Here is a 20,815-nt window from a genome sequence, read left to right as displayed (position 1 = left end):
CCTTGGAAACCCTATAGAGGGCAGCTATGAGTCAGAACCAACTCAGTGGCACTTAACAAAAACATGTTGTTAGATTCCTGGTACTTCACCGTTCATCGCTGTTGAAAGGTAGGGTGCATATATCTGTATCAAGAAAACCAAAATCCCCTTGATTTTCTTTATACAGTCAAATAGAAGCTCACTCGTTCTGCCTGGGGACTTGTGCAAAGATGATGGAATCAGGGATGCAATCTAGTGAACAATTTTTAGACCCGTCTGTCACCAAAACATTCTAGGGTAGACCTGCCGTATGTAGAATTCTGCTGCTTCGTGAGTCACATCGGAGGGAAGGACCAGCCACTCTTCCGTAAATTTAGCAAAGTATTGCTAACAATAATAGCTGGCATTTATGAAGTGCCATTTTTGTGCCAGGGACTTTACACACCTTGTCTGATAAAATCCTCACATCAGCCTTCGGGAGGCAGGTGTGTTATAGACGCAGCACCTGAAAATTGACAAGATTAACTCCAGAAATCCATGTGAGCTCAGGATCTGCTAGTACCCGCCACCCTGGGGCACCTTTTCACACTTATTTGTGGATAGACCTTTTCTCTACATCTTGTGAGTTATACATTTCAAATCCTGTAACTATAATGGATAAAATAGGATGTGTAAGATCTCCATCTTTGTGTAACGGTCTTGTTTCTTGAATAAATGGGAAGATGTCTCTTGCCTGCCAAACCCCTGCAGGATTCTGTGTGAGGAGAGATGTGAGAACATCTCCAAACCTTTTACTTTTCAGATGACGTTTTCTAACATCTTCATTAAGTGGCTTTGATAAAATCGTGTTTTCTGAAGGCAGGAAACTCAGTGCATGCTGTTGTTGGATGCCACTGAGTCAGTCCTGGCTCCTAGCAACCCTGTGCACACAGAACGAAACACTACTTGGTCCTTGACCATCCTCACCGTTGTTACGTTTCAGTTCATGGTTGCTGCCATTGTGTCAATCCATCTCCTTAGAGGTCTTCCTCTTTTTCCCTAACCTTCCACTTTACTTAGACAGCTTCTTGAACGCGGTGAGTTTGTAGAGGAGGAAAGGGTTCATCAGGATGGTAAGAGGGCTGGCACCCCAGACAAGGAAAGAAAACAACAAACCCACTGCCGTCGAGTCCATTCTGACTCCTAGCACCCTGTCGGATGGCAGCATGCCTCCATAAATCTTAACGGAAGCAGCCGGCCTCATGTTTCTCCCACAGAGCAGCCTGTCTGTTGATTAGAAAGCCCACTGTGCCACTAGGGTCCCTTTTGGACTTGGAACCATAAGCACGTTTGGAGGTAGTCAGTAGGCCAACACATTTGAGGGAAAAGGAGTCATGGAAAGGTATGATGGGAAACAAGATTGAAAGTGTAGATTTGGTCAGATTGTTGTTATGTGTTGTGGAGTTGGTTCCGACTCATAGTGACCCTGTACAGGGTTTCCGAGGCTGTAAATCTTTATGGGAGCAGCAAGCCTCATGTTTCTCTCATGGAACAGTTGGTAGTTTCGAACTGCTGACCGTGAGGATAGCAGCCCAATTCATAACCACTATGCTACCAGACGTAGCTCCTTAGTCAGATTGTGGAGGCTCCTTAATGTCATGTTCTTGCATTTTCTTTTTTTTTTTTTTTTTTAATTTTGGCATTTACTTTTTTTGCTCAAGTAGAAAGGACACATTGATGCTCTCTGAGAGTAAGAGGTAGACAGACTAGCAGCTTGCTAACCAAGTCTCCCTAAGTTATCCAGATAACGGACAGGTCCATAAGCCGTGAGATCTTTGAGTCTGACTGAGGGAGGAAGAATGAGACTGTATACTGAAGGGAGGTCCAGGGAGAGCTGGTTTCCAAAATTCAGGGTAGGCTCCTGGGTTCAGGTTTGGATCAGCCTCGTCCAGGTAATGGTGGCAGTAGGATGAGTGGAGAAGTCCCCAAGGAAGAAGACACAATAGGGTGAACCAAGGGCCCTGCGTACAGTTTGAGGGCCTGGCAAGAGAAGAGTACAGGAAGGCAGCTCACTGTAGGGAAACTGCGTCAGAGAACTAGCAGAGGGCCAGAATAGTCACGTGGAGAAGACGAGTTACCAAAGGAGGAAAGAGCATGATCCATGCAGCAGAGGGGTCCTTTCACTTCTGGAGTCATAATGGAGAGAAGGACTGGAGTTCCTTTTTTTTTTAAAGTTTTTATTATGAATTGAGTGATAGATTACATGGGAGAACATCAGTTTTACACTCATCGTTTTATTGCAATGATTACAGTCTCCTCCATGCATCATCATTCAACAGTATTTTTGCTTCTATTCCCTCTGTTTTTGGGGGAGAGGGCGGGGTAAGGAGGTGGGGAGATATACACAAAAACATTCAGTATTATATAATCATCTAAACAACCAAAGGGCACATTCTGCAAGCCTGCCTCCTGGCTGCCAGCACTCAGCCTTTCTCTTTCCATGAGTCTAGAGTCCTCAGCTGCTCCCTCTCTCCATGTCCTCATCTCTGCCTCTGTCTCTGGTGTCGCTGCTTCTCTGGATAGGGTCCCACATTCCACTTGTGCTCTTCTCTCTTCTCTCTGGTCCTAGAGTCCTCTGTTCCTGGACTGTAAGATTAACTACTCCCATGTAACCTTCCCTTCCTCTTCTCTCGCTCATCTCCAGGTCAGCAGGAGTCAGTGGAACATAGGACCAGAGTCACTCTACTATTAACACTTGGGGCCAAATGAGTCTTCATGTGGAGGCCTGTCCTGTCCTGGACATGGGTGGATGTTTAACAGCACCCTTGTCTTCTACCCACTAGATGTCAGGAACACCCTTGCCCTCCAGTGATGGCCAGCAAAATCTCTCCAGCCATTGGTAAATGTCTCATGCAGGGAAGGGGTCAAAATCACTCCTGTTAAGAATCCCTGGTGTAGAACAATAAAGCATGAAAAAGATCGTGGGGTTGAGCAGTTTCGAATATTGTCTGAACAAACATCAGACTTGAAGTGGAGTCAGACTTGAAGTGGAGGGAGAAAGGGAAGCCCAGAATACAAACATGCCATTTATTATATCAGAGAGCAGTTAATGAGCATTGTTCTAAAACATGCTCTAGCTCCAAACATTTTGCTTTTCAGATGACAAATTCTAACATTTACATTAACTAACTTTATAAAGCCATGTTTTAGGAAGATGGGGAAATCGATGCTGGTTGTTGTTCGATGCCACTGAGTCGGTTCTGACTCATAGTGACCCCATGCACGACAGAACAAAACAGTGCCCAGCCCTCTGCCATCCTCACCATTGTTATGTTTGAGTCCATTGTTGCCAATCTGTCTCGTTAGGGGTCTCCCTCTTTTTTGTCAACCTTCTACTCTACCAAGAATGATAGCGCTTCTCTAGGGACTGATCCATCTTGAAAATATGTCCAAAGTACAAGAGACAAAGTCTCACCGTCCTGTCTTCTAAGCAGCATTCTGACTATACTTCTTTCAAGGCAGATTTGCTTGTTCTTCTGGCAGTCTGTGATACTTTCAATATTCTTCACTCACCATAATTCAACGCGTCAGTTCTTTTCCAGTCTTCTTATTCATGTAAACTTTCACATGCGTGTGAGGCTATTGGAAATACCACCACTTGGGTCAGGCGCACCTCAGTCCTCAAACTGACATCTTTGCACTTGAGCACTTTAGAGAGGTCTTATGCATCAGATTTTTACCTAATGCAATACATCTATTGATTTCTTGGCTGCTGCTTCCATAAGTGTTGATTGTGGATCCATGCAAAGTAAGGTTTTTGACAACTTTAATCTTCTCGCTTTTTATTATGATGTTATTTATTAGTCCAGTTGTGAGAACTTTTGTTTTCTTTATATACTAAAGGTTGTAGTCTTTGATCTTCATCAGGAAGTATTTTAAGTACTCTTCACCTTTAGCAAGCAAAGTTGTGTCATCTGCATGTTGCAAAATGTTAATGAGTCTTCCTCCAATCCTGATGCCACATTTTTTTCATATGATCTAGTTTCTCATATTATTGGCTCAGCATACAGGTTGAATAAATGTGGTAGAAGAGCACTGCCCTACCACACACCTTTCCTGATTTTAAACCATTCAGTATCCCCTTCTCTTGTTTGAACGACTGCATCTTGGTCTATGTACAGGTTCATCATGAGCACAATCAAGTGTTCTGGAATTCCTGTTCTTTGCAACGTTATCCATAGCTTTTAATCCACACAGTCGAATGCCTTTGCATTGGCAATAAAATACAAGTAAACTTCTTTCTGGTATTCTGTGCTTTCAGTCAAGATCTATCTGACATCAGCAAGTATATCCCTAGTTCCATGTCCTCTTCTGAATCTGGCTTAAGTTTCTGATAGCACCTTATGGATATGTTGCTGCAACTGATTTTGAATTATCTTCAGCAAAACTTTATTTAACTTGTGATATTAAAGATATCATTCGATGCATTTTGCATTCCATTAGATCACCTTTCTTTGGATTGGGCACAAATATACATCTCTTCCAATCAGTTTGCCAGGTCTCTGTCTTCCAGATTTCTTGGAAGATGAGTGAAGTCTTCCAGCACTGCATCAGTTTTTTGGAAACATTTCATCAATTCCTGGAGCCTTTTCGCCAGCGCCTTCTGTGCAGCTGGGACTTTTTCCTTCAGTGCCAATGGTTCTTGATCATATGCTATGCCTTGAAATGGTGGAGAATCGACCAATTCTTTTTGGTACAGTGACTGTATATTCCTTCCATCTTCTTTTTATGATTCCTGCATCGTTCAATATTTTGCCCATAGAGAGTTCTTCAATCCTGGTGTGTGGCACTGTGGGATAATGCACTGGAACGCAAGGTTGTTTGAATTGCAAGGTCAGTGGTTCAAACTCACGAGCCACTCCTCAGAAACCCTAATCAGGGTCACTATGAGTCTGAACCAACTCAATGGCACTTAACAACAACGAGTTCTTCAGTAATGCAAGATGAAGTTTGAATTTTTTCTCAAGTTCCCTCAGCTTGAGAAATGCTGAATGTGTTCTTCCCTTTTGGTTTTCTAGCTCCAGGTCTTTGCACACTACATTGTAATACTTTACTTTATCTTCACGAGCTGCTTTTGAAATTTTCTGTTCTCTTTTACTTCCTTATTTCTTCCATTTGCTTTAGCTTCTCTATGCTCAAGAGCAAATTTCAGAGTTGCTTCTGACATCCATTTTGGCCTTTCTTTCTTTCCTGTCTTTTTAATGACTTTTGCTTTCTTCATTTATGATATTCTTGATATCATCCCACAATTCTTCTGGTCTTCAGACACTTGTGTGTAATGTTGACATGGTCTTTAAATTCATATGGGATATATTGAAAGTCACATTTTGACTCTTATGGACTTGTTTTAACTTTCTTCAGCTACAGCTTGAACTTGGCATATGAGCAATTGGTTGTCTTTTCCACAGTCTGCCCTTGGACCTGTTTTGGCTGATGATATTGAGCTTCTCCATCATCTCTTCCCACATATGTAGTCACTTTGATTCCTGTGTATTTCATCTGGTGAGGTCCATGTGTATAATCACCTTTTATGTTGTTAAAAAAGGTATTTGCAATGAAGAAGTCATTGGTCTTGCAAAATTCTATCATGCCATCTCCAGTATCATTTCTGTTACTAAGGCCATATTTTCCAACTATTGATCCTTGGACATTATTTACAACTTTCACATTCCAGTCACCAGTTATTATCAGTGCATCTTGATTCCATGTTTGATCAGTTTCAGGCTGAGAAATTGGTAGAGGTAGAATTCTTCAATTTCACCATCATGGCTTTGGTGGTTGGTTCATAAATTTGAATAATAGTCATATTAACCAGTTTCTCTTGTAGGTGTATGGGTATTAGCCTATCAAAGACAGTATTGTATGTATTTCAAGACAGATCTTGAAATGGTCTTTTTGATGAGGAATGTGATTCCATTCCATTTGATTGTTGTTCCCAACATAGTAAGTCATGTGATTGTCCAATTCAAAATAGCTAGTGTCAGTCCATTGTAGCTCACTGTTGTTGTTGTTGTTGTTGTTAAGTGCTGTCAAGTCGGTTCCGACCCATAGTGACACTGTACAGGGTTTCTGAAGCTGTAAATCATCACAGGAGTAGAATACCTCATCTTTATCCCATGGAGCAGCTGGTAGTTTCAAATTGCTGACCTTGAGGTTGGCAGCCGACTTGTAACCACTACGCTACCAGAGCTCCATTTTAGTTCACTAAGATCTAGGATATTGATCTTTGCGTTACACTTGATTTTTAATGACTTCCAATTTTTCTTGATTTATACTTCATATGGAGTCCTGGTGTGGTGCTGTAGGATAAAACACTAGAGCTCAAGGTAGGTTTGTACCACACACAGTGTTGGTGGTTCAAGCTTGTCAGGTGCTCCTCGGAAAACCCTATACAGGATCACTCTGAGTCAGAACCTTACACGATGGCACTGAACAACAACATACTACATACGTCCCATGTCCCGATTATGAATGGATGTTTGAAGCTGGTTTTTTTCCCTCATTTTGACTTGTATGCCATCAGGAAATGAAGGTCCTGACAGCTTTGTCCCATTCAGATCCTTAATGTCGAGTCTACCTTGAGGAGGCAGCTCTTCCCCAGTCAGATTTGGAGTGCCTTTCAACCTAAGGGGCTCATCTCTCAGCACGATACCTGACAGTGTTCCACTGCTATTCATCAGGTTTTGGTGGTTAACTATTCAGAAGTAATCTGTCTCTTCTTCTCCCTCATCTGTCTTTAGTCTGGAAGCCCCCCTGAAATTTATCCACCATGGGTGACCCTGCTGATCCTTTAAATACTGGTGGACTCACTTCCAACATCACAGCAATGCACAGGCTTACCACACTACGACAGACTGACACATTAGGTCCAGGTTTTACAAAGACAGAACAAATGATGTTTGTAATACTAATGTTTTACCTAAGAAGAAATATCAAATTGTTCTGTACAAATATGACATGTCAGTTTACCCCCTAAGGACTAAAATTTAGTGTTAGGCTGATATTTAAAGTCACAGAGACTTGTCCCTAACTTTCCATGTTGCATGAGCTCTGGAAGTAGCTCCCGTTGCTTGGTCCAGTCAGGCCAGAAGGTCTTTGGAATCCCATGAGGTTCCCAGCATTGTGTAGAAGAAACACGTGGCACCGACCAACTACGGTGGGTGGGTAGATTTAAGCTTCGAGCCAGTGGCAGAAGTCATGATCAAGGCGGACTATTTGAGTGCTGAGCCTTGAGTAACTGTGGATGTGGACATTGGGCACAGATAAGTGGGCATGACCCAGTAGCTGCTAATTCCGAGGAGGGCGATTTAGCACAGGTCTCCTCCTATACTTTTCCTTTCATGTTCTTGGAGCCATTCACATTGCTTCTAAGAACTAGGTGCTAATACCTTTTACTCACCCTCTGCTCCATAGGAGAAAGATGTGGTCAGCTGTTTGTGTAAATATCACAGCCTTCAAAAGAAACACTGTGGGGCAGTACTGTATGGTCACTATGAGTCAGAATCAACTTGATGGTCGTGGGCATTTTTGGTTATGCAAGAAGTCTTCAGAAAGTTCATGGGAATTTTTAGAAGATTGTGGAATTTTTCCACAAACTTATTGAAGTCCCCTCCTACAGCTTGAACATTTACTGTGCAACTGGGTCTCCATGCTGCTTGTGAAATTTCCTCCCCAGTATGTGAAAAGAAACGGCCCAAAGACAACACAAGAAAACCAGCAACACAATGCAAAACTTGAAGGTAACTTACACTGCTGGTGTGTGTAGGTTACAGGTAGTCCGCTGTGCAGTTCCAACAGAAGGGTAGCAGCAGTGTGGCCTGGAGGTCTCCTTGTCCCACTTGGTCATCACAGCTCCTTGGTCTACGTCTGCTTCACTGCAAACATTCTGCTTTATTGAATCAGTCTGTGACCATATCGGCTACCTACACACCCAACTTCAAGGCGTGTTGAGGCCAAAACCTCCATCCACAGTCTTCATAGATACTGCCTGGACTGTTAAGTAATAAAAAGAAATGTTTGATCAGTGAGCACATGCTCCCATTACAGGAGTTATGCTTGGAGAGTCAGATCATCTAACAGAATCTGAAAAGTAAGTCCAAATTGGCTGGCGTTGAAGATGGCAGCTGCTACTGTAACCAAATTTCAAACTTTCAAAGATGTCTGCAACAGGGTTTGGGCCAGAGGTCACCGTCTTTGCCGTATCCCCTTTCTTGTGCAGCTGTTGCCCCAAGGGGTGATCATGAACATTTAGATGAATAGTCGTCAGGCGTGAGCCCCCACCTCAGCACATGGATTGTGCCTTTGTGATTAGAATGTGCAGCTGGAGGGGAGCTATCTAGTTAGAGGGGAACATGGTGTTTCTGTTCATTGTAAAGTGCTGGCTGGAAAGGGATTTCTGGCCTCTTAGTCTAAATCCCCTCATTCCAGAGACAGGACACTAAAAGTCCAAAGAGAACAGGTGACTTAGGCTCTCACCGTGAGTAGGAAGTGCTATTTTTCAGTGCCGTAGATTCAGCACTGACTCACAGTGACCCTATGGACAACAGAACAGAACACTGCCCACTCGCCCACTCTACAGCATCCTCACAGTGATTACTGTGTATGGACTCATTATTGCAGCCACTGTGTCCATCCGTCTCACTGAACGTCTTCATCATTTTCACTGGCCCTCTCCTTCACCCAACACGATGTCCTTCTCCAGGAACTGGTCTCTCCTGATAATTTGTCCAAAGTTGGGAGTCTCACCATCCGCACTTCTTAGGAGCGTTCTGGCAACACGTCTTCCAAAACAGATTTGTTTGTTCTTCAGGCACTCAGACACTCCATGGTACATTCATTCTTCCCCAACACCACAACTCAAATGCATCAATTCTTCTTCAGTCTTCCTTATTCGTTGTCCAACTTCCCCAAGTATAGAGAGCGAGTGAAAATGCCATGGCTCGGGTCAGGTGCAATTTAATCCTCGAAGTGACATCTTTGCTCTTTAATACTTTAGAGAGGTCTTTTGCAGCAGATTTGCCCAGTATCATATGTTACTTGATTTCTTGAGCATTGATTGTGGATCCAACTAAAATGAAATATTTGACCATTTAAGTCTTTTCCCTGTTTATCATGATGATTTTTGTTTTCCTCATACTGAGATGTCATCTGCATATTGCAGGTTATTATGGGCCTTCCTCCAATCCTGAGGCTACATCCTTCTTCACGGAGCTCCAAGTTCTTGTATTATTTGCTCAGCATACAGATTGCATATGAATAAGGGAGGTGAAAGGATACAACCCTGGTATACAACTTTTCTGTCTTAAATTGTTCGGTATCTCCTTGTCCTGTTTAAACGACTGCCTCTTGTTCTGTGTACACATGAACACATAGTACAGTGTTATGAAACTCCCTTTCTCTGCAACATTGTTTATAATTTGCATGATACACACAGTCAAATACCTTTGCACAGCCATAAAGTACAAGTTTCCTGTATTCTCTGCCTTCAGTCAAGATCCATGTCACATCAACAGTGAAATCCCTGTTTCTATGTCCTCTTCTGAATTTCTCTTGCATTTCTGGTAGCTCCTAGTCAATGTACCAGTGCAGCCTTCTTGAATGATATTCTGCAAACTCTTACTTGCGTGTACTATTAATGGTGGTGTTTCGTACTTTCCATATTCCACCAGATCACCTTTCTTTGGAATATGCATGTACATGGATCTCTTCCCATCCATTGGTTTGGTATCCATTTACCAAATCTCTTGGTGTAGACAGGTGATTGCTTCTAGCATTATATCCATTTGTTGAAACATCTCAGTTGGTATTGTGTCGGTTCCTGGAGGCTTGTATTTTGCCAATACATTCAGTATAGCTTGGTCTTTTTCCTTCAGTACTGCCAGTTCTTGATCATAGGCTATCCTGAAATGGTTGAACATTAACCAACTCTTTTTGATACAGTGACTTCGTATTCCTTCTATATTCTTTTGATGCTTTCCGAGTCTTTCAAGGCTTTGCCCATCAAATCCTTCATTATTGCAACTCGGGGCTTGAGTTTTTTTCTTCTGTTCTTTCCATTTGAAAAATGTCAAGCAGTTTCTTCCCTTTTGTTTTTCTAACTCTAGGTCTTCGCACATTTCGTTTTAATACTTTACTCCGACTTATCAAGCAATCCTTTGAAATCTTTTGTTCCACTCCTTTGCATCATCATTTCTTCTTTTCACTGTAGCTATCTTACATTCAGGAGCAACTGACATCCTTTCTGGTCTTTTCCTTCTTGTCTTTTTAATGACCTTTTGCTTTCTTTATGTCTGATGTTGTTGATATCATCCCACAAGTCATCTGGTCTTTGGTCATTAGTGGTCAACGCGTCAGATCTGTTCTTGAGGTCGTTTATAAATTCCAGTGGGATATACTCAAGGTTACTGAGTATATTTCATGGACTTGTTTTATTTTTTATTTTTATTTTTTTTCAACTTCAACATGAACCTACATCTGAGCAATTGATAGTCTATTCTCCTGGCTGGCCCTGGCCTTGTTCTGACTGATAATACTGAGCTTTTACATCATCTCTTTCCACAGATGTAGTTAATTTGACTCCTGTATATTCCATCTGGTGAGGTCCTGTATATTCCATCTGGTGTAGTTGCCATTTATGTTGTTAAAAAGAATGTATTTGTAATGAGCAAGTAAGTAGTTGGTCTTGGAAAAATCTGTCATTCAATCCCCAGTATCGTTTCTGTCACCCAGGACATCTTTTCCAACTACTGACCTTCTTTGTTTCCAATTTTCATGTTCCAGTCGCCAGTAATTATCAATGCATCCTGAGTAAATCATTCATCAGTTTCAAACTACCGAAGTTTGTAAAAATCTTCAATTTCTTCATATTTGACATTAGTGTTTGATGTGTACATTTGAATAGTAGTTGTATTAACTCATCTTCTTTGTAGGTATATTGATATCATCTTATCACGGACAACATCTTATCACAGATGTACTTCAGGGTTCATCTTGAAATGTTCTTTTTGATGATGACTGCAATGCTATTTCTCTTCAATTTGTCATTCCCAGCGTAGTAGACCATACAGTGGTCTGATTCACAGTGACCAAAACCAGTCCGCTTCAGCTCATTGATGCCTGGAGTATTGATCTTTATATGTTTCGTTATATTTTTGACAACTTCCATTTTTCCTAGATTCCTAAGGTGCTGGCAGCTGTTTCTTCTCATTTTGAGTGATGCCCCATCAGCAGATGAAGTTCCTCTAAGCTTTATTCCATCCATGTTATTCTAGCTTTAGGAAGCTGCTCTTCCCCGTATAATTTTTTGAGTGCCTTCCCATCTAAGGGGCTCATCTTCTGGCACTGTATGTGACAAGATTTTCCTGCTGCTCAGAAGGTTTTTACTGGCACATCTTCAGAGGTAGACCACCAGGTCCTTCCTCCTAGTCTGTCTTAGACTGGAAGCCACCAATTGCCTGTCATTTAGTCATGCTGTCATGGATTGTGTGTTACAGTGATAATGAAAACTATGCCTCTGGCATTGCAAGTACCAGCAGCCTCATCGCTGGTGGGTAGGTTTCAACAGAGCTTCCAGACTAAGACAATGAGTAGGGAAGCAGGACACAAACTGGATTAAGCCCAGGGCTTTCTTCTCACTACCGATCTTTCTTTCTTCTACATATAATCAAGATCCACTCCGGTGTACTCTCCAGGTTTCCTTCAAGCATTTCTTCTTGTATGTTATTATTTTAAATTCACTCTTTTTTTTTTTAATGTTTTATTGTGAATTATATGGTAGTTTACATGAGTGAGCTTTAGTTTTACATTCATTCCATCGTATATCATCTCATTGCCATGGTTCCAATCCCCTCCATGCATCATCAACCAGCCAAAGGGTATATCCTAGAAACCCGCCCCCTACACTTCCCCTTCCCCCACCACCCCCAGTTTTTGGTCCACAGTCCCTTTCCCTCTCTGGGTCCAAAGTCCCCAGCCGCTTCATTGCTTCATGTCGTCGTCTCTGTCTCCATCTCAGGCACCTCTGTTTCTCTGGTTGGGTCCCACTCTCAGCTCTTCTCCTTTGAAGGTTAAATTCACTCTTAAGGACTTAAACTTGGGGACAAAATGTTCACACATTGTGGATGAAGCTCTGACCTCTCATCAGCTGAACACTGTAATCTACCACCAATTGAACATGTGGTAAGGGACCTGCAAAACTGCCTGATGACTAACTGTGCATTGGCCAGCTTAGCTGAGGGCTCGGGAAGAACACAATCCAATACTGTGGTGAGTTTGTAATGTGATGTTCACAACCATAACTCTTGTCTGACAGAGAAAGTCCACGCTCCTCTGGACGGTCTATTTGACAAACAAGAAGGTCTGCAATACACTGTCTTACTTGTTAATTTTAAGCAGGCTTAATCATTTAAAGGCTTGTCCTTTGCCCTGACTTCCACAATCCTTCCTCTCTGTTCCCTTACAAACAAGAACCATTCTTTTCATGTTCCTTGTGATTCTAGCAGACAACTTCAGTTCCAGCGCTTGGCTCAGAAAACACGAGTGAAGGAATCTTCAAAACTCAGATACCTACAGAGTTAGGTTTTAAGGCTTCAGACTAGCCTGGGTTTTGCTTTGCAGGATTAAATTGAACTAGAATTTGGAAGCTTCTAGTTGAAAGGAGCACTGGTAACGTAGTGGTTACGAGTTGGACTGCTAACCTCAAAGTCAGCAGTTCCATGGGAGAGAGATGAGGCTTTCTGCTCCCATAAAGATTTACAGCCTCAGAAACCCTGTGCAGGGTCACTGTGCATCGAAGCTGACTCCATGACACATAACCACCACCAGCAGTTGACAGGAAATGCTTACAGCTACTTTCCATCAGTTCATCTATGGGTGAGCGTTCTCCACCTGAATTTCTGCAGAAGGGAGAGTCGCTAAAGACCAAGACCTCTGGGGTCTCACTCTGAGCATCTGATCAGTTTGGGTCTCTTCCTGGAGCTACACTGTAGTGTTCAGTCTTGTCCACACTCTGTCTTGACCCTTTGTAGGAGCCTCAAAAAGTTGATGGGAAAATTCCATTATCTTCTCATTCCATTTCTCCTCATACTTTTTGAAGCCCCATTGTCATGCTTGCTACCTGGTCTGCAGGAAAAAAAAAAAAAAACTAGAAGAAAATAAAGCAATTAAGAAGATACTGTATTAAGATTATATTTACATTTTATCTTTTTTTTTTCTTAAGTGCTGGAAAACTGGACTAGGCTATAGTCACGGGGTGGGGGAATAGTTTGGAGCATTTAAAAAAAGAATGCAAGGAAGGATCGTTCTTTTAATAGCTGCCCTCAGAGGAAACTGAAGTGTGCTGTCTCGATGAGCAATTAGGTTGGTAAGTCATGCGGATCCCAGCGTAGGAGGATTTTCAATGTCCTATGTGGAGATTAAACAGCACTGCTAGATGCGGGAAAAGCCGGGCGATTGCAGGCCTATGAGGCAGTGTCCACCTTGCCCAGGCCCCTGCCGCTTTGCCAGCCCCACTTGCACAGAATGGCTCACGTTCATGCCCTTCCCTGTCCTTGTCTCTACAGCGCAAATCTGTCCAAGGCCGCCTGGGGAGCGCTAGAGAAAAACGGCACCCAGCTGATGATCCGCTCCTACGAACTCGGAGTCCTGTTTCTCCCCTCAACATTTGTAAGTTCCTGCTGTCTGAAGCTGCTTGACTGCTCACTTGTAAAGCCAATTGGGGTTTTCTGCTCTTGACTTTGGTCTCCATGACTTGCCGGGAGGTCAGGAGGCAGCAGAGCTGGGATTCTAACCGGAGCCCACCTGTGTTCTTAAACACTGGCCCCTGCTGATGAATTTATGCCACGCTCCCTCTGGCGGTCCCAGTCCGCCCAGCAGTGCCTCGAAAGATAGGCCTAGTCATCTGCTTCTGAAAAGTCACGTCTTTGAAAGCGCTAGTGTTTTCTTTCTCCTGTGATACACAGTGGGGTCGCTATGTGTGTGAATTGAAGACGTGGGCATCATGTGGGCATGAGTATGTCCAGGTGTGTCCCAGAGTAGACAATGAAGCTAGTGCGCAGGACAAAGCTGACAGCAATATTTAACATCGTAAATATCAAATCAAATAAATACCATAAAGCATGATGTCAAGGTTTATGACAGGATGTAAGTGATAAGAATGAGATGATATAGCTTAGGGTGACTGGAAGTACAGGAAGGCTGCGAAGGAGGGTTTTGTAGGATGCGTAGGTTCCCCGGGTACATGGAGAGGATCAGGAGGGGCAATCTCACCTGGAAGGAAATGGCATGAACACAAGCCAGAGGCAGGAAAGCTCACAGCTTCTGCTAGAGAGAAAGTTCAGGGAAGTCCAAGGCTCACGTACCAGTGAAGACCCTGAAAGGCAGCATGTTGGAAACAGTCTCTCGACAGCGCCGGCCCAGACTGCTCCTCTCACAGCTTTGGACCCAGATGAAGTGGTGGGCTAGCGCGTAGGGACCAGAGTGTGCAAACAATGATTCCACAAACTCTAGGAACCCAGGGAGACATTCCCCACTGAGAGGCACACAGACCCAACACCTCCCTTCCCACCTCTTCACTCTCACTGTGGAACAATGCCCCCAGACAGAATGGCAGCCAGAGCTGCCCTTGCAGTAAAGTAGCTAATGCTTTCCTCTGCCTTCCTCTATCACCACTTGCCTCAATTTGATGGTTACACGTGCATGCATGTTGTAAACCACCTAGACTGGGCCAGAAGATGTAGCGACGGCCATGCTGCGTGTGTTTGTACTTAGATTCAGCGGCAGCTAGCAGCAGTGCTGTGTGTCCAGACAGTTCTGACTCACAGCGACCCTATTTAGGATTTCCAAGGAGCGGCTGGTGGCTTTGAACCACCAACCTTGTGGTTAGCAGTCCAGTGCTTATGTAACAGCATTCAATGTGGATTTGTGTAACATGGGGAGTTCCTGAGTGGTATAAATGCTTACCACACATGACTGCTTACCAGAAGGTTGGAGGTTCGATTCCACCCAGAGGTGCCTCTTTAAAAGGCCTGGTAATCTACTTCCAGAAGTCCAGACACTGAAATCCCTGTGCCTTCCATGCCCGGGCATCTCTGATGCATAGGGGTCGCCATGAGTTGGAACTGACTGGCTGGCGGCAGCTGTTGTGTTAGAATGTGGAGTGCATACAGGTAGCCCCCATCCCAGTGCCTCCAGAAGTCCCCCAGTTCTTTCCTCCCTTTCTCTTCTCCCCTCACCCGTCTGTCTATAGCCACATCTTTCTTGAGCTCAGAGGGGTTTACGCTGAATCTGCCCAACAGGCCTCTCTAAGACCCCACAGCTAAGGTACAGGATCCAGTGTGAAGCCTCCGTCTGCTAGCTGGTCACTCCTCAGAGCTTCAGCTTCTTCACAGCTTCTAAGCAACAGAGATTCACTCAAGGATACTGATACACCAGCCTCAGGTCTACAGTTAATCTGTCAGTAATAAGTGAAGTGATCAAGGTCGGCAATTCAAAATTACCAGCAGTTCTGCAGGAGAAAGATGAGGCTTTCTGCTCCCGTTAAAGATTTACAGCCTGAGATACCCTATGCAGGGTCGCTATGAGTCGGAACCTACTCCATGGCACACCACCACCACCAATAACTGAAGAGATTGAACAACTTTCACATCACTCTTGTTTAGTCTTTGCTGGCATTTGTACAATTCAAGTCATTTCTAACTATTCTGATCTAAAATTGATAATAGAAAGAAATTACCCTTCCCAGTTCTCTGTTGGTAAGTGCTGTCAAGTCTGTTCCGACTCATAGAGACCCTGTATAGGGTTTCACATGAGTGGCTGGTGGGTTTGAACTGCCACCCTTGCAGTTAGCAGTTCATTGCTTATCCTACAGTACCATACCAGGACCCCTTCCAGTTCTGTAGCACTTTCTAAATTACCATTTTTCACCTTAGATACCATTCCTCAGACTATGTCAGAAAAAACCAACGGGAAGAAAAATGGGCGTGATCACTTAGAATCCCCAAATTGACTTTATACTGGACTTGTATCTTATTCTTATACTTTTGCAATAAAAGCCCCACTATACAGAGCACTCTAGGAGTCTTGGTATGGTGCTGCAGGATAAGCACAGGACTTCTGACCCCAAGGACAACAGTTCATACCCACCAGCCAGTCTTTGGAAACCCTATACAGGGTCACTGTGAGTCAGAACTGACTCAACGGCACTTACCAACAACAGCAGCATACTCTGGAGTCTCAGTGTGGTGCTATAGGGTAAGCACTGGACTGCTAACCTGCCAAGGAGCTGGGAAAGTCAAGTTAGGCAAGAAGGTCTTAAAAGTCAAATAGGCATTCTGCACATCCCAGGTGGGAGCTGAGTGCCAAGAGGTACAAGGATGGTTACTGCCCGTCATGAGGAGAAGCCAGAGGGCTGGAATGAGTAGGGTTCTCGTGGGGCATTTAGCGGAAGCTAACTTGAGCACACATAAGCCCACAGAACAAAGGAGTATATTGAAAAGACGCTGGAGGGGCTGTTCTAGAAGAGTTCACAGCCAAGACTTGGGAAGGATGGAGTAGGGTCCGCTCTGGGGACCTCAGTGGTTTCTGGGCTGCTGTCAGAGGGGTGACTTAGATCATAAGACAAAGGATGGTCTGCTTAGCCACATGACCTGACCTCCGTCCCCTGACATTATTGTGAGCTTCAAAAGCACACAAGAGGTAGATATTATCACTTACGGGTCCACACAGAAGTGAGTTGATAAATGCCATGTCAGTCTGCAAAATGGGGTCTTGGGCTCTTGCAGTACAGAAGACTTTGTCTTTATACCTATCATATCGCAGTATTTACGTTGTTTGCTGTCTGCTAACCTTTGCTTGGCTTTCAGAGAATTTCCAGTGTTAATTTTACGAGCGACCCAGAGATCTGTGACAGAAAGTCATCTGTCATGTGTCATTTTGCTGAGCTGATGTGACATTCCTGTGCCGAATGAGACAGTTGGCTTGTGAATGGGTGGCTGGGCCAGCTGCCATAGCGCGTTTGTCCCCTCCTGGAAGTCTGACCCAGGCTCAGAACTCAGCTTTCCAGCGAGTTCAGCAGGGGTCAGTGCAGCCCTTCCTGTCCCCTCTACAAGCCTTCCCCGCCCCCTTAATATGGCCCTGGGGACAAAGGTGCAGGTAATGACCGTCTATGACGAGAACCATGATATGGAGCTTATGAAGTACAAGGACCCTCAAAAGAAGGGGCATGCAGGGAGCTCAAGGAAGGCTTTCAGGAGGTGGCATTCCACATGGTTTTTAAAAAATAGTAAGAGTTTAACCCACAGTCCAGGGGTGACAAGGCTTCCCAGTAGAAATGGTAGTGGGGTGTTAAGTGCCGTTGAGTCAGTTCTGACTCATTACAACCCTAGATAAGGTTTGCAAGGAGCAGCTGGTGAATGTGAACTGTCAACCTTGTGGTATAAATGTTAAGTGTCATCGAGTCGTTTCCAACTCATAGCGACCCTATATAGGGCTTCCAAAGAGCGGCTGGTGAACTTGAACTGCCAACCTTGAAGTTCAGATGACTTTGCAGTCTAGTGCATTAACCCATAGTGTCCATGTTGTATGTGGGAACCCCAAGACGTTTTGTGTACTTGGTATGTGGGTAGAGGAGGGAAAGCTGTGCCGTTACAGGTTACCCATGTCCAACAGAACCAAGCCCAGCCGGTCCCGTACCATCCTCACAACCATTGCTGTGTGTGATTATAGCCACCAAGTCAGTCTGCCTCAGTGGGGTCGTCTTCTTTTTCACTAACCCTCCACTTTACCAGGTCTTTCTCCAGGGACTGGTTATGAGAAGCATTCTGACTGTACTCCTTCCAAGACAGATTTGTTTGTTCTCTGGCAGTCCCTGGTATCCTCGGTACTCTGAGTATACCATAATAACACCATAGTTCAAGTGCATCAGTTCAAACTTAAGGCGTATGTTCGTGAAAATGTATGTTCATGAGTCTTTTTGTAAGTGATTTGCAACAGAATAGTTAAGGTATGTTGTTGTTGTTAAGTGCCGTCAAGTCGGTTCTGACCCATAGCGACCCTGTATAGGGTTTCTGAGGCTGTAAATCTTTACAGGAGCAAAAAGCCTCATCTTTCTCCCGCAGAGCGGCTGGTAGTTTCAAACTGCTGACCCTAAGGTTTGCAGCCTGTTTCGTAACCACTATGCTACCAGAGCTCTGTAGTTAAGGTATAGCTGTCACTTATCAAACGTTTTTAAAAAGTAAAACACCTAGAATTCTGCTAGAGTGTTCATAGATACCAATTTTGCACATTCATCCAATGAATGTCCTGAGAATGTGTCTCTCCGTTACAGTGTGAGCTGACAAGAATACAGTTTGTTGTAAAATGAGAGCCAATGTCGATTTCATTTACGGGTTTCCCTTTTTGGAACTAGCAAGTGTGCACTTTTTCATTACAAGTTTCTCAGATAGACTGATGAATGCACAGTTTGGTAGCCAACCCTTTGACTGGAAGTCAGCCAAGAATTGAGTTTGTTGAGATCAACCTACGTCTATGCTCCAAGAAGAACTCTGTGTCCGTAACACCCACGTTTCTGAATTACCATCCATGACAATTGCCACTTCTGTCCTTCACCACTGAGCCGTCCCATTCACTTTGTTCTGGAAGGCTCGCTTAAGGCCAGAGTTGCTAGCCGTCAAGTTTGTCCCCAGAACTGCACAGTCGCCCACAAGGCAGCTGCATTGACTTCAAGTAGTCTCTGCTGTGTTCTCCTCCTCCCTATCCCTGATAAGGACCTGTCACTCAGGAGCTAAGTGATCGTGGCAAGTGACCCTCCTCATGACCGGAAAAACTGCAGTGGGTAGAGAATCAACGTTCATGAGAAAGATGTCATGTGAAGCCTCTGTTGCTTTGATCTGGAAGCTAAGTCCCTGGGAACCAAGCACTGATTTGTTTGCATCTTTGTTTCTCCTTTTAAATGAATGAACCAGCGAAGGCATCACTTGAAGATAAACCTAATTTGGAATTAAAGATTGTAGTCAATCGTTACCCTTTGATTAGAAATACTTTCAACATCTGTGGAGATTAATGCCAGCATACATCTAACTTTGTATACTCAGCACTTAGTGATACTTGGTATTTTTTTTTTAAAATAAACCAAACAAACTGCTGTCAGGTTGATTCTAACCCATGGCAACGCCTTGTTTGTCAGAGTAGAACTCTACTCCATAGGGTGTTCAACGATCATGAGTTTTCTGAAGTCATTCCCCAAACCTTTTGTTGTTGTTGTTTTATTGATGTTTATAAAATACATAGTATATATATCCAAAACCAGACATAAAATGTGCAAAGGGTCCTTTCTGTTTTCTTTGGCTTGTCTTAACAATTAGGAAATGTGTAAGCTCAAAAGTTCATATCCTTGTATCCTGAAGTAAATTTCACAATGATCATGTCTGAATATTTTAATAACGGTGTCTAATTACCCCTGGAAACATCTGACTGGCCGCTACAGACAGTGACATGCTGTACCAACTTAAGGGCCACTAGATGGAATCATGGAATGGCTCTGTAGGATAAGCACTGCACTGCTAACCACATGATCAGCTGTTCAAACACACCAGCCACTCCTTGGGAATCCCCTACAGGGCCGTTATAAGTCAGAACCGACTTGACAGCACTTAACAACAGATCGCAGTGCCCACCACTCATCTGTCAGCATTGCTGTGGTGCTGGAAGCTAGGCCACCGGTACTTCATATACATCAGGGTCACCGTTAGTGGACAGCTTTCAGAGGAGCTGCCACACTAAGACAGACTGGGAAGAAGGTGGGTTGACCACTTCTGAAAGGTTAGCCACTGGAAACCGTATGAAAAGCAGCTGAACATTGTCAGTTACAGATCCAGAATAGAAAACAGTATGAAAAGCAGCTGAACATTGTCAGCTATAGATCCAGAATAGAAAAACCTTATGAAAAGCAGCTGAACGTTGTCAGCTACAGATCCAGAATAGAAAAACCTTATGAAAAGCAGCTGAACCTAACCAGATAACGTGCTGGAAGATGAGCCCCTCACATAGGAAGGCACTCAAAATACGACTGGGGAAGAGCTGCCTCCTCAAAGTAGAGTTGACCGTGATGACATGAATGGAGCAAAGTTTTCAGGATATCCACACAGACTTCACCAAGTACAATACACAGGGATTAAAGTGGCTACATATGTGGGAAGAGAAAGTAGACAAGTTCAATATCATCAGCCAAAACAAGTCCAGGGGCAAACTGTAACAGATCATCAGTTCTTCATATGGAAATTCATACTGAAGCTAAAGAAAAGCAAAAACATTCATGTTGTTGTTCTTCTTAAGTGTCGTTGATTAGGTTCCATCTTATAGCGACCCTGTATAGTTTCTGAGGAGCAGCTGGTGAGTTTGAACTGCTGACCTTATGGTTCACAGTTCAGTGCTGATCCTACAGCACCACACCAGGAGACCTTAAAAAAAAAAAATTTTTTTTTTTAAGTCCATAAGAGCCCAAATATGACCTTGAATATTTCCCACCTAATATTAAAGACTTTTCAAGAACAGATTTGATGTATTAGACACTAATGACTGAAGACCAGAAGAATTGTGGGTTTACATCAAGAACACCGTGCAGGAAGAAAGCAAAAGGTCACTAAAAAAATAGGAATAAAAGAAAATAAAAATGGATGCCAGAAGAGACTGTGAAACAGAATAGAGAAGCTAAAGCATATGGAAGAAATGTGGAAGTTAAAAATCTGACCAGAACATTTCAAAGGACAGTTTGAGAAGACAGAGTCAGGTAGTATCATTAAAT

At 43.5% G+C, this 20,815-nt stretch overlaps 1 protein-coding gene across 1 annotated transcript in view; it reads left to right on the top strand.

Annotated features, from left to right (window-relative positions):
* TDP1 (tyrosyl-DNA phosphodiesterase 1) overlaps positions 1–20,815 on the top strand; it is a 111,028-nt gene that overhangs the window by 49,511 nt on the left and 40,702 nt on the right. Inside the window, exon 13 of the mRNA XM_006839580.1 lies at positions 13,578–13,680. Within this exon, the coding sequence (XP_006839643.1) occupies positions 13,578–13,680 (103 nt within the window). The remainder of the gene's footprint in view (positions 1–13,577; positions 13,681–20,815) is intronic.

Source organism: Chrysochloris asiatica, unplaced genomic scaffold (assembly GCF_000296735.1).
Source record: "Chrysochloris asiatica unplaced genomic scaffold, ChrAsi1.0 scaffold00025, whole genome shotgun sequence".
Lineage (NCBI taxonomy): Eukaryota > Metazoa > Chordata > Mammalia > Afrosoricida > Chrysochloridae > Chrysochloris > Chrysochloris asiatica.
This window is presented reverse-complemented; position numbering and strand designations above follow the sequence as displayed.